We start from the raw sequence: 13,715 nt of genomic DNA on the forward strand, positions 1-13,715 counted from the left end.
GCCCAGGGGAATAGGACGGGGGATAAGATAAATTGCCCTAAATGTGGATTATACGCTGCTAATCCGATACATATGTTTATCGAATGCCCTGAGCTGAGGGGCTACTGGCAGAAAGTTGAACAGTTACTCTAGTTTAAACTAGGGTTGGACCATCCACTCACTGATCTTGAAATTATGTTGGGGTACAAGGAGGATAACCCAGGAATAGCACGTCTTTTTTCAATACTGATGACTGCTGCTAGACTGGCTATCGCCAGGGCATGGGTCTCTGCGACAACGCCCTCGGCTGAGGATTGGTGGTCTATCATTAGAGAGACTTATGGCCTAGAGGCAGCCTTGGCAAAGGCAAGGGGTATTTACTCCTTAGTCAAGCTAGAAGCGCTGTGGAGACCTATGACTTTGGCTGGAATAACTTAGCTTTTGATTGTGGTACATGAAATAATGTGTGCCTCCTTTGACTTCTCCTATTCTGTTTCCACTGCTTCTGGGGGTTTTTTTTTTCTTGGTTTTTTTTCTTTTCTTTTTACCTTTGCGTTATCGCCTGATGTGTAAATTTGAAACCTCCAGTTTACGTTTGTTGTATAAATGTGCCCTGTCTGATGAAAATAAAAAATCATTAAAAAAAAACAAACATTATCTTCCATTTAACCATTAGGAAATTGAATGGCAGAAAGACATGGATAATTTTGTTCAATGTGAAGAAATTCTTTCTCAGGGTACATTTATCAAATTAAACTGAAAATTGCTTTCAAGCAATTAATTAGTGCACATCTACAGAAAACACAGTAAGAGACAAACTGCTTGCATGTTTCTCAATTTCTGTTTGACACCCAAAAAGTCTCGTGTGAGTTGGGAGAATAGCATAACCAGATTGAAACAGTGCTGCAGCTGTTGACTACACAACGTTTAGATTGAAACTTCAGAGTCCTGCAGGACAGTCAGGCCCATGCCTCTGTAAGTTCATGAAATTCCCTTGGAACTTGTAATACTGTGATTGTGTACATGTGAAGGTATTTGGAGCTCCCGAAATAAATGAATATCTATTGAAATCCACTGATCCATTTCCACTTCATTTGCCATTGGCATTACTTACCATTCCTCCACCTGTTGAGCTCCATCTCCAGATGCTGGATAACATTTTTAAGACTTTTGTTTTTATCTTTCTCTTTTTCATATTTTTTCTTCCATTCTTCAGCAGTGAGCTCAAGGTTAACAGACACGGTGTTCTTAATTGTCTTGGCCCTGTTTGATACGGAAAAGAAAATATACATGTGATAAGTAATTTCAGGACTCACTGCACTAGGCATGAGAGGTCCATGTTTTACTATGGTTTAGTCAATTAGGCAGTCATAATTATAATCACACATAGCTTACTATACAATGTTCCACTGAGCCTTATGAACCTCTTCTGGATCACACTGGCAAAGGTATTTAATTAATATGTGTGTACTATAAAAAAAAGAAAATAGGTTTGTTTTCTAATGCACCTGCAACTAGACACACACTAATGCAACCGGTGCTTCACTCAGGCTCCTGAAAAATCAGTTTGTCTCATAGTATTCCATTTTGACCTATATACAATGGGACATGGATGCTCCCAATTACAAGATCAGGATATTCAATGTTGTATTGTTGCAACATGGCAAATCCAGAAAAAGATGCTTCATCAAAGTAGTGTTTGCAAATCATAATAGGATACCTCTGACCTGGAAGAAATTACCAATTTAGCAATGCATTTTCAAACACTGGCACAGAACACCTGGTTAACAGTAAACTTTAATTTATAGAAATACATTGGAGAGTAAATCATAGACTAACCATACAGTTACTTGGGGGTCTTAGGTTTCGACTACATTGTGAAAGACTAGTCCCACAATTTTGGTCAAATGATTGAGTTAGTTTTTCTCATCGAAGTGGCTGACCCACTTGTTGGACTGATTGAATCTCTCTACAACTTCTTAATGTGAACAACTGCTCCCACCTACATCATAGGTCCATTTAGAGCACATTCCCTCTAGCAAAGTGAATTTTCAAAAACAAATAGTCAAAATAGGACTAACCATCAAATACCACAAATCTGTGGAAGTCTTGCTTAGCCCCTTCAATATGAATTGAAATAACACACTCAACAATATTCTCTTTAAAAAAAAAAGATACAGAAAATTTCATTAGAACAATTGTTACTATGACACTCCTTAGAACTTTTGCAGCCCTGATTGCATTATTTATCATGATATGATACAAGTTAATGCGGGGTATCAGGAAGAGAGATATCTCACTGCTTTCTTAGACTCTGTACACTTACCAGAAGCTACACCAGAGCAAAGAGTTACTAAATGAGCAGATATCATCCAAGGGAAATCGTAGTGCGATAATGGCTCTAGCAAATGTGAAACAACCTGGCTCAGATGGATTCCCAACGGAATTTTATAAAGCCTATGCTACAACGCTCACTCACACTTACATGCGCTGTACGCAATGGCCCTGAGTGAGCAACAATTCCCCCTGTCCATGCGAGAAGCAAAGCTGGTGTCCCTGCCCAAACCAGACAAGGATCAGACAGAGCTGGGATCATATCGGTCACTAGATATCCTCAATGTCAACAATAAGATACTGGCGAAGTTGCTGGCTGATAGGCTCTCACAAGTGACCTGACCCTTGTACACACAGATCAGAATGGGTTTGTACCCTCCAGCAGCACCTCGCTAAACCTACGATGATTTTTCAGGGTCACAACCTACTCAAAAACCAAATGGCTGCGCACGCTGCCTGATACTTGATCTTGAGAAAGCCTTTACTCCTTTGAGTGGGGATTCCCATTCCCCGTATTGGAAAGATATAACCTGGGGAACACATTCCTCTGCATGGTAAGATTATCATAAACCACCCTTACGGTGCAAGTCAAAACAGGCCCCAATATATAGGATCCGGTAGATGTAAGGAGGGGGACCAGATAGGGATGCCCTCTCCATCCACTGTTATTCTCGTTAACCATCGAGCCGCAAGCGGGGTCTATCCATTCAGAGTTGGAAGATGGCATCGCACTGGGAGATGGCGCACACACAATATACCTATATGCAGACAATCTCCTGCTGTACATAAAAGACATTAACCAAATTCCCCCACATACACTGGGAAGCTGTGACTCCATATCAGGGCTGATGGTAAACGCCTCTAAGTCCTGTCTCTATTGATTCAACAAACAATGCGTGGGCCCAGGCTATGTCCTCAACGGGATGGAAGACCGTTGGTGTGTGGACACATTCTGCTACCTTGGAATTCGCATGTACAGAACTCCAGCAGAATTATTAGATAGCAACCTCGGCAGAGCCCTGACTGCGGTTTGCTTGCAGATTGCATTCTAGAGCACACTCCCATTATCAGTGACGGGGTGGGTAGTCCTCACAAAAATGGTGATCCTTCCCCGATTTCTATATTACTTCATGAACCTTCCGTTCTAAGTCTTCCCTTCTTTCTTCCGCCCATTGGAAAAACTGATCAAAGACTTTATATGGGGAAACTCCAGGCACCGCATAGCGATGAATAAGCTCTATCTGCCCACAAATCAGAGAGGACTAGTGGCCCCGAATCTAGAGCAACACTACCTGGCTGCACAACTGCAGTGGGTGGCAAGGTGGTTAGCTGATCGTCACAAAGGGGACACTGTGACCACGCAGCTGCCCCCAGCACTACCAGAACTGACAAGATTATCCCATTCCTGCGCAAACATTAAACCACTAGATTCGCTACTGCTCAAGGTAGCGTACAGATGCTATCACAGAGCACTATATGTCACCCGCACAGTCACTCCATATGCACCTGCCTTGCCACTGGAGGGAAACCCAGAGGCACCATAAACACCACAGCTGCTGAATTGCAGAGCTGGGGAGAAGCAGTTGTTCAAGATATGGGAGACTTGTACCGCGAAGGAGCACTGATCCCATACACAACCCTAGTAGAAGAGGATGAATTGCCCCCTGCTCAGTTTCTACTCCACCACTCCCTCCGGGCCGCACTTTCCCCTAAATGGGGCGACATAGCCACTGAACCAGTGACGCACCTTACAGGGCAGTATGTGCATGTTCTTGGGCAGAAGGGACACTTAACTAAATGGTTCACCACCTCACTAAGGCACCACACAGCAGCCAACTTAACGCCTCTGTGACACCACTGTGAAGTGGATATAGGCTGCTAATTCACAAACACTGAAAGCACCTCGGTGTTGGCTAGTTCAATACAAATCCCCAGGAATGCATGCCTATGCCAAATCCAATTCTACATCACACACATACCTCAAACCCGGAAATATTGATCTTTATTTCAAGCGCCAAGACGCCACATGCCCCAGATGCTCGCTAACCGACACAGACCTACTACATATGCTCTGGGCATGCCCCGTCCTGCTTCACTACTGGAAAGCAGTGGCAGACAGCCTGTCACAATGCACAGACCGTGTCCTCCAGCTCAAATGGTACACATATATACTACACTTGTACCGTAGACACCGCAACAATAGAGTCACTTCCAGGTTCTTAGACCTAGGGATACCAGTGGCAAAAAGACTGATCACCAAGTGGTGGAAAGCCCCTGAACCCCCTCACATAATAATGTGGAGACGTTTGCTACTTACCTGGGCTAAAGCAGAATGCGTTGCACTCCACCAAGAAGACATGCTGGGTATCCACAAGGTCCCTCTCGCCGCTAGATGGGACACGATACTGACCGCACTAACTCTCATTGACAACAACACACCGCCCCCACACCCAGCTACAGCTGCACCCTAGAAACACTCAACAGGTGAGGCAGCAAGAGCCACTGTAACGCGACAGCGTACAGAGGGGGCGCGCATGCCCACCTTATAGAAGGCCATGTACCATTGCCAAACTACCTGCCAGCTGTATCAATCGAAAGGAAGAGCCAACTGAAGCGATCACAAGCCAGTTTTTTTTGTTGTTTAGATTTATACCCCATTATGTAATGATTTGCCACTGTTTCGTTATAGCCCGCCTCCATAATTAATAATGTATTAGACATTGCACAATTTAAGCACTGTTTTGTGGCACACGCTTCAACAACTAGTGAAGAGTTGATTTACACAATAGTTTATGTTGCTGCCTGTTATCTGTAGACGATGATATATGAAGCGCACTATTACTGAAAACCTCATGGCAACTCAATGAGGAAACTGTTAAGTGTACACATAATGTCGAGGCATCAGTCAGAAATACTCTATGATAAGCAACTAGGAAATATAACCGCTTGAATAACTGCATGACTCATGTATACATGGAAAAATCAAATAAAAAAAGATTTAAAAAAAAATTATAATAATATGTTACAAGTTAAACTACCAGCAATGTTTGTTGAAACCACAAGAGGTAATTCAAACAAGTGGAATCTGATTAATTTATTCAGTTCAAGACATATAATCCTTGGATTGATCCTACATCTCTTGCAGAGATATTCATAAACCTGCATACTATTCAGCACCCTAAAAGCTCCACCAAGCATCACGTACCTTTGCCCAAACATCAACGTTGACTTGGTTTCACACTCATTGAAAACTGAAGGTGAGCAGCATATGATAATGGTGGTTCTGCAATTCCCGCCAAGCGAGTCCTGAAGGATTCTGGTCATCTTACTATCTCGGTATGGGACGTGGGTTTTCTACAAAAAAAATATTTCGTACAAGTAAAACTTTATCGCTTCGGGTAATTTATAAACTGTATTTTATTGGTTTTCCAGTAACAATGAACAGACTGCATTTGGCATAACCAACAGGGTATTTTTAGCAGACAGACATTAAAAACATGTGAAGATCTACCAGATTCAGATTACAAATAAGAATGACACATGGATCCGAAGGTATCCCACAGCAGTATAAAAATAAGACCAAGGCATCAAGCTTTGAGTAGGGCATCTGGACCCCCAATCTCCCCCCCACCCCCCGCATCAGTAGTTGAGGCAGGGCGTCCCCGCACCCCCCCCACCCCCCAACCCCCCAAGTCATGTCCCAGAAGCAGTTTCTCCCAGTTGTCAGATTCTGCTAGCCACCAGGCTGCGTGCTGCAGATGAGCAGCGTAATAGTAGGATTGAATATCCGGGACAGCCAGCTCCCCGTCCTCCATATCTCACTTCAATGTGGCACGAGCCACTCTGCTACGCTTACCTGTCCATAAAAGCATCAGCAATAGGCTATCCAAGTGCTGAAAAAAGGGATCCTGCAGTGGGAACAAAGAGTTCTGCACCAAGTACAGACATCTCGGAAGGAAGACCATTTTTGCTATCACTACCCTTCCCACTACGGAGAGACGAAGTCTATTCCAGAAGGAGGCAGGTCCCTCCAGGACAAGCAGCACCCCGTCGACATTTTTATGCCGATGTTGGGTCTCCGTGTGAGTGACCCACATTCCCATATAATTGCTCACTCAGTGGCCGTGAAAGTTGCCAGGAACAAGATGCTCCCCCCTCCTCTCAGTCCCCCCCACCAAGGTCATCTTCAATGGGTTGGCCGTCATCCTTCTTAAACAGACTCAGCAGTTGCACCCACAGTAAAATGGCCTCGGACGCCCTATCATCAAAAAGCGCCTTGCGCATATGCTGCTCCTCCGCAGCCCCTCATTCCATCAAGTCTTTCAGCCAGCTGGTCAGCAGTAGACCGCGTGTACCCCTCGACCCGATGGCCACCCGCCTCTTAGCCAACAGGAGAGCCAGTTGAGCCAATCTGTAAGGCTCCTTGTGCCCTCTAGGGCGCACCACTACTCCTAGCAGGCATGCAAGTGGAGTCTGTGGGATGCTAATGCTCGTGGCTGCCTCTATCCAGGGTACCACCAGCACCCAATAGGACCGGACCGAAGAATATTCCCAGGCTAAGTGCGGGAAGGTAGCGTCCACCATTCTGCATCTCAGACAGGTAGCGTTCCTCATGGGGTCTAGTCTATTAAAACTGTGTGGGGTGACATAGGTGCGGTGTACGTAGTAGAAATGTAGTAAATTGAAATGATTATTACAGGATAAAGTACAGAAAAGGTTCAACACCAGCACCCAGTTCTTGCCAGAGATCGGTGTCCCCAGGTCACCCTCCCATGCCCCACGTGCGGGGTATTGCCGCATCTGCATATCTTTCCTTAGGGCTTTTAAGAAATGCGTGATGAGGGGATGCCCTTCCCCCCCAATCCTGTAAGCCCCTCAAGGACATCCGATGAACGCGGTGCTGCCAGAAATTCCACCCAGAGATCTTTTCCTACACTCTCCAACTTGGTATAATGCAGGAAATGGGCCTGTCCTACTCCAAAAGTGTCCTGTGCATCCAGGAACGAAATGAAGGTGTCCCTGGGCTAGAGGTCACCACCCACCATGTAACCCCCTTCCCGCCACAACTCTATTGACATGATGGAATCTATATTTCAGAATGCCGCCAAATCCCACAGATTCAGTTCCCTGCTAAAGGGAGCCCTGCGGAGTACCCTCCAGACCACCCTCTCCCAAATACCTGCAGTGTGAGCAATCAAGTAGGGCATCTGGACCCCAATCCCCCCCATCAGTAGTTCAGGCATGGTGTCCCTCACCCCACCCCTCAAGTCGTCTCCCAGAAGCAATTTCTCCCAGTTGCCAGATTCTGCTAGCCAGCGGGCTGCATGCTGCAGATAAGCAGCGTAATAGTAGGATTGAATATCCGGGACAGCCAGTTCCCTGTCCTCCATATCGCGCTTCAATGTGTCAAAAGCCACTCTGCTACGCTTACCCGCCTATAACAGCATCAGCAATAGGCTATCCAAGTGCCGACAAAAGTGATACTGCAGTGGAAACAAAGAGTTCTGCACCAAGTACAGACATCTTGGAAAGAAGACCATTTTTGCTATCACTACCCTTCCCACTAAGGAGAGAGGAAGTCGATTCCAGAAGGAGACAAATACCTCCAGGACAGGCAGCACCCTGTCGACATTTTTATGCCGATGTTGGGTCTCAGTGTGAGTGACCCACATTCCCAGATATCGGAACCCTTCAACTTCCCATCTCAGACCCACATCTGGCAACTGATGCAGCTGCTTCCCAACCAAACTCCTGAGAAGGAACACCAGGGACTCATGAATGTTCAGTTTCAGCCACAAGACATCGCCGAAATCGTGCAAATGCCTCATCAACACCGGGACGGACTTTCCGGGCTCTTGGACATACACTAACGCGTCGTCTGCATAAAGCGAAATTACGTGATTTCTGTTCCCTATTTGTATGCCGCAAAGTGCCATTTTCGCACATAACATTTGTGCCGGGGGCTCGATCACTAGGGCAAACAATAACGGCGAGAGGGGGCATCCCTGATGGGTGCCACTCCCCTCCTGCCAGGACTCTGATAGCTGCCCTCCCACCCTGACCCAGATTGAGGGCTCTGTATATAGGAGCCGGATCCAGGCCCTAATATTGGGACCAAACCCCATGCTCCTCAGTACTGCCATTAGAAAGGCCCATTCCACTGTATCAAATGCCTTTTTTAGGTCTAGTGAGAGCAGCGCCAGTCCTTCCCTCTGACTCGAGGCCATATGAAGCAAATACGTCAGCCTACAGAGTCTGTGTGCAGTACTGCGCATTGGCATAAAGCAACATTGATCCTCTTGGATTAGATCCTGAATAGCTCCTCCCATACTTGTTGCGAGAATCTTGAACAGAATGTTTAGGTCAGTATTCAGCAATCACTTAGGGTAATTGGAAACAATAACAATACACAAAATATAAAACTACAATTTTAACAAAAAAAATGAAGGTTTTTTAAAATGTGCATTAGAAAGTTTACATTACATGAGTTACAATTGCCATCTTAGTTCATGGAGGCTCAATTCTTTCTTTTTGTGGAGAAGCTGTTTATAATTCTTTATTTGCATGTTTTGCTATGTAGATTTTCCACCATGGCTTGTTATATGATTTAATTGATTAATTGGTTCTCGGCTTCAAAGTATAACGCGCTATACATCACTCATGTCCTCTTCTGAATAATGCATATGGAATTACAATAAAGATTACTTACGGTTCCCTCTGCCAGTGCAGAAATCACATTGCCCAAAGCAGACAAAGACTTATTGATGTTCTTTGCTTCATCGAGAACTGCTCCTTCTGCTCCTGTTTTGCTGACCTAACATGCACCACATTAGAGTAAAAAGATAGCCATGTCAGCATGTGCATTTCCAAGCAAACATACAATTTGCATTTAATCAGTCTCAGAAGTGGAACAAGCATGGCATGTAAATCAAAGTGTATGCAAATGTGAATTTTGAAGTAGAGATCTGCATTCGCGTGGAGGACTGCAAGGGTCACCCAAAGAAGTCAGCACTAAAATAAGCCCACCATAACAAATTTACGGTATCACTGTGCAGTCACGATTTCTGATTGAATGTTAAGCGCAAGAGACCATAGAGATGGTCAAAATAATTGACCTAATACCATTCATGATTCCTGAGGGTTAGGATATATTTTATGCCAGGGGTGCTTGTGGGTCTCTGTACTGGCAGGAAGTCATGCACCAGGGGCAAAGAACTGCAAAGTACAAAAGAAGAGATGCTCCTCTGTCACACCACCACTGAGGGAAGCTTGAGGGCCTCTTTGCAGTGGTATTGCAACAATACCATGGGATCTTTTGTAAGCAAGCAAAATTAGGCCTTCACCAATTTTGTCTTAAAAGACTGTAGGACTTCTCACTCAATGTTCATTTTCGCACATTCTACCTATTCAGGCTGACCACAATTGTACCAAAAAATATTCCTCACTTCCGATTTTATTTTTTGTCTTATTTGGAATATCTGTACTGTGCTGTAACAAATATGTCTAGTAACATTTCCTTTTGGCATGAGTTCTTGAATTAGTGGGCAGGGCATCTCTTTATCCCTAATGGTCAAGTTAGAGCTATAAGCCAAGTATGTATTTTTTTTAATCAAATTGTTCTTATAACAAATGTGTTCGGGGAACCACACACTAGGAGCTAAAGGAGTAAAAGCAATACTCCATACACTCTTGCAAAGGGACCCTCCCTATTTCCTTACTTTAAGGGTGCAAGAGTATAGTATAAAAAAATTCCAGATGTCAAATAATAAAACTCAATATAATACCAACAATTTTGTCAGATTACCTTTTCACTTCCTGCTAAATCAACCAGGTAAAGCTTTCCGCAGAGTTTCTTTTCTGTTTCCACGTTCTCCTGCTTTATGTTTATCAAAAATATGCTGTGACTTCTTGAGCTGTGTTCATTCATATCTACGATAGAACAATTTTGTTAGCATATTTGTAAATAAAGCACATTTGAAACTAATGGCACGTTAATCTAGATGTAGTTAATAGTTTTCAACCAGAATTGATTTCAGACTGAAGTCCTAACATTTCAGACATTTTACAATGCGAAAAGAAAACAATTATTTTAATGAAGAGCTCGATTAGATTCAGAATTACTTCAGTGATGGAACTATAATTATTTTATTGTAAGTCATGTTAACAATGCCGATATATGGTTCCATGGCATTCACCATATACTTCCTCATACCAGAGGGGGAAGGGGGGGAGGGGGTGCAGGGAGCTACTATTGAGGCAAAATGAGGCAGGCTGGATCTGCCGCATATGCAGCGTGGAAATGGGCCATAACACTGAAGAGGAATTCCATGATTTCTTGTGAAAAATATCCCATATCCATATTATGGAATAGAGGTCCATCTCCCGGATTTGTGGAAAGACATTCTGCACTTTATGAGATATTGAGAATCATGTTTTTGGGGGTACTGCTGGATCGTAGATGTAAACTGTTTTTTGCATAATATTCTATTTGTATTTGCAAAATGTATGTTTGGAATTGTCATGATGTTGAACACTATGCCCTAGAACTGTGTAGAAGTCACATGGGAACTGAACTCTCTTTAGTATGCATTATTGCATTTGTCTCTCATTTTGTTCTTTATTATTTTTTCATATTTTCTCTTTACTTGTCTCTTTCTGTCTGTTTCTTTCAAAACATTCAGTTTTCTGTTCATATCAATAGTGCAATTAGTTGGGGCTCTCTTCAGCCCTGGATTGGTGCCTATGGGTGTGTTCCTGGTATTGGGACTGCGCCGGTAACATAGCTCTCTAACACCATACATTCATGGGGTTTGGCGTCCCCATATACCTACGTCCTACGGAAATGCTCCTGGAATTAGGACTGGTGTGTTACCAGGCTCATTGAGGACGTAGCCTCATGGGGCTGGATATCCCAGTTTAAATAGCTAAGCTTCTACACATACTGAATTTTCATTAGCCCATTGGCATTTTCTTTTGAAAAAACCTATCTCGAGGTATATTATACTACACTACTGTGACCTCCCATAGTTTGCATTAATTTTTCCTGTGAGGACAGTGGTTACGATATTTTGGTTATATTGTGTGATTCTTGTAAAATCATTTATTTCCCTCGTTTTTTAGGTCTCGCGAGCCAAAGGCTCGAAGATACATTTCATATGTGGGATTTTCAAAGTGCTACCCACAGTTTTGGCTGGCCCAAACCTTGAGTGCACGATCACATGCACGTGCACAGCTGCTCCCACTCCCCCCTCCCTTCTCTATAGCTTTGGCTCCTTTGAAGCACTTCAAAGGGTCCGCTCCCCCGCCCCCAAGCGCTCGTTGTTTCTCCTTTCAAGTCCCGGAGTCTAATTTTCTGCCTGTCCACATGCTGGGTAAGAGTTATTAAACAATGTTTACTCTTTTCGTGCCTGAATTGTGTTTTTGTTTTGTTGCATTGCACAGTGGCGCTTACGGTAGCCCTGGACGGCCCCTGAACATTATTCAAAATTGCGATATCCCTGTCTGTTCCTTTATATTCACCGGTGTAGGCGAGGAATTGTTAAGCCCCTTTTTGCACCAATGCATTGACATTTGGTCACTGTATGCAATGTTGTATGTTGACACAGCCCGATACTGGAGATATGCAGAACATGTTTTTGAGCTTTAATACCGCTCGCAATCCTTCCATATGTGTAAAGTATTCGCTTAAGTTGCTCCTGTTTTGGCAATGACTACACTAATGTACGTGCACCAATGTATTGGCAAGTATGGTCACTGCATGCTATGTCGTATGTCGACACAACACCGGCGGATCAGGTTGATCTTCATCTCAGTACAAGGATACTCTGCGTAACACATAACAATATCAAAGGAAAACATTTGTTTTCATGAACATAAGACGCGTGTCCACACGTATTAATGCTGCGCGTGCTGCATGAGCGTCTGTTGCCACACAATAAGACCTGCGGGCACCTCGCTGCTGCATGCTACACGTCAGTGGCAGACGTGCATGCTGACGTCCCTCGGCGCTTGCACAGCCTTATCTACTGCATGTTACACTCGGCCAAGCAGACCGACTTGATGCGGTAACGTGGCAGGAGTTTCTACTGCCCGTGTGCTCGTAATCTGTGATTTGCTTCAAACTACCGATTCCTAAGGTGAGCTTCATATGGCCCCGCTGTACATACCCTTCTCACCCCCGTCATTCAGATGTTGTGAGTGCTATTAACTGGCACTCTTATCTCGGATTACAGGCGTCCGTGAGGAATTTCACCCGATTTCTTTTAAATCACATCGGGCTCAACACAAGATCTGCCTCCGTGAGCCCTCTTAACTTATGTGCCAAATCGTCCTCTAGCAATTCAGTTTGCTATCCTTTGAAAGGGGCGCCGCATTTTACACTTAGTATGCGACTCACCAGCACGTTAATCACCCTCACGCCAGCCCCTCATTCACCATATGGGCGTTTACATGGCACGCACTTGCCTCCCGAGTGGCTCCCTTAACTTCGGGTCAGGCCTAAGGCTACCAGCATTAATGTGTTTGAGCAATATAGGTGCACAACTCACCAGCATGTTAAATCTCCCTCATGCTAGCCCCTCATTCACCATAGGATGTGGTCAGTCGGCTGCGCTGCCGCCTCTGGTGCAGGAAACCAGGGTTCGAGCCTCGAGGTCGCGTCCACATCCTGTGATTCTGGGCAAATCACTTAATCTCTCCGTGCCTGAATATGTAATGTAAATACGGTGCTAGGTAAAGCGCTCCAATACCTTCGGGTCGAGTTCGCGCTATATAAATATGCAAGAAAAAACAAAAAATAGGGCTTTTACATGGCGCGTGCACCAGCGGTAATGTGTTTTCTTTTCAATATAGGGCGCGCATTCATGGCTTGGATCACTGTAGTCACCAGCGCGGCCACCACTAACCTGGTCCCCCGAATACCGTAAGGGCTTGATTGTATCAGCTTGTAATTACCACATGAGGGACTCTGGCCAACTATATAGGGCGTGTGATCATGGCATTAATCAATCGAGTCGCCAGCATGGCCACTTTTAATCTCCCTTCTGCTGGTCCCCTAAATACCGTGAGTGCGTGTTTTAATCAAGCGCGCCATGACTGCATGAATGAATTTTGTTTGCCATACCAGGATTCTGACAAATAATGTTTTACCCCCAGAATGTAACTAGATGGGCTATCTTCCCTGACTTGAGCCTAACCAGGCTTCTCTCCGGTTATTGTTAGGTGAGTCTTCACCCCCTTTGACTCCCATTTTAATTTTGTGACCATTGGAACACACCACACTCCTATGAATAAAGATGCTAATGCGCGCTTTAATTAACTCTAGAGGCTGCCACTCCTCCACTCCAGTCCTGATGAAGACCCGCCTGATGTTATAATATCGCGCATATAGGGTTGAAACATTG

General features: G+C 44.5%; 1 protein-coding gene across 1 annotated transcript in view; it reads right to left on the minus strand.

Moving 5' to 3' along the window:
- The window catches only part of KIF5C (kinesin family member 5C), a 532,213-nt gene that overhangs the window by 232,162 nt on the left and 286,336 nt on the right, over positions 1-13,715 (minus strand). Inside the window, exons 8-11 of the mRNA XM_085645609.1 lie at positions 10,118-10,242; positions 9,023-9,127; positions 5,519-5,667; positions 1,094-1,242 (exon numbers count right to left, since the gene is read on the minus strand). Coding sequence (XP_085501735.1) covers positions 1,094-1,242; positions 5,519-5,667; positions 9,023-9,127; positions 10,118-10,242 — 528 coding nt within the window. The remainder of the gene's footprint in view (positions 1-1,093; positions 1,243-5,518; positions 5,668-9,022; positions 9,128-10,117; positions 10,243-13,715) is intronic.

This window comes from Triturus cristatus, chromosome 3_1 (assembly GCF_964204655.1).
Source record: "Triturus cristatus chromosome 3_1, aTriCri1.1, whole genome shotgun sequence".
Taxonomy (NCBI): Eukaryota; Metazoa; Chordata; class Amphibia; order Caudata; family Salamandridae; genus Triturus; species Triturus cristatus.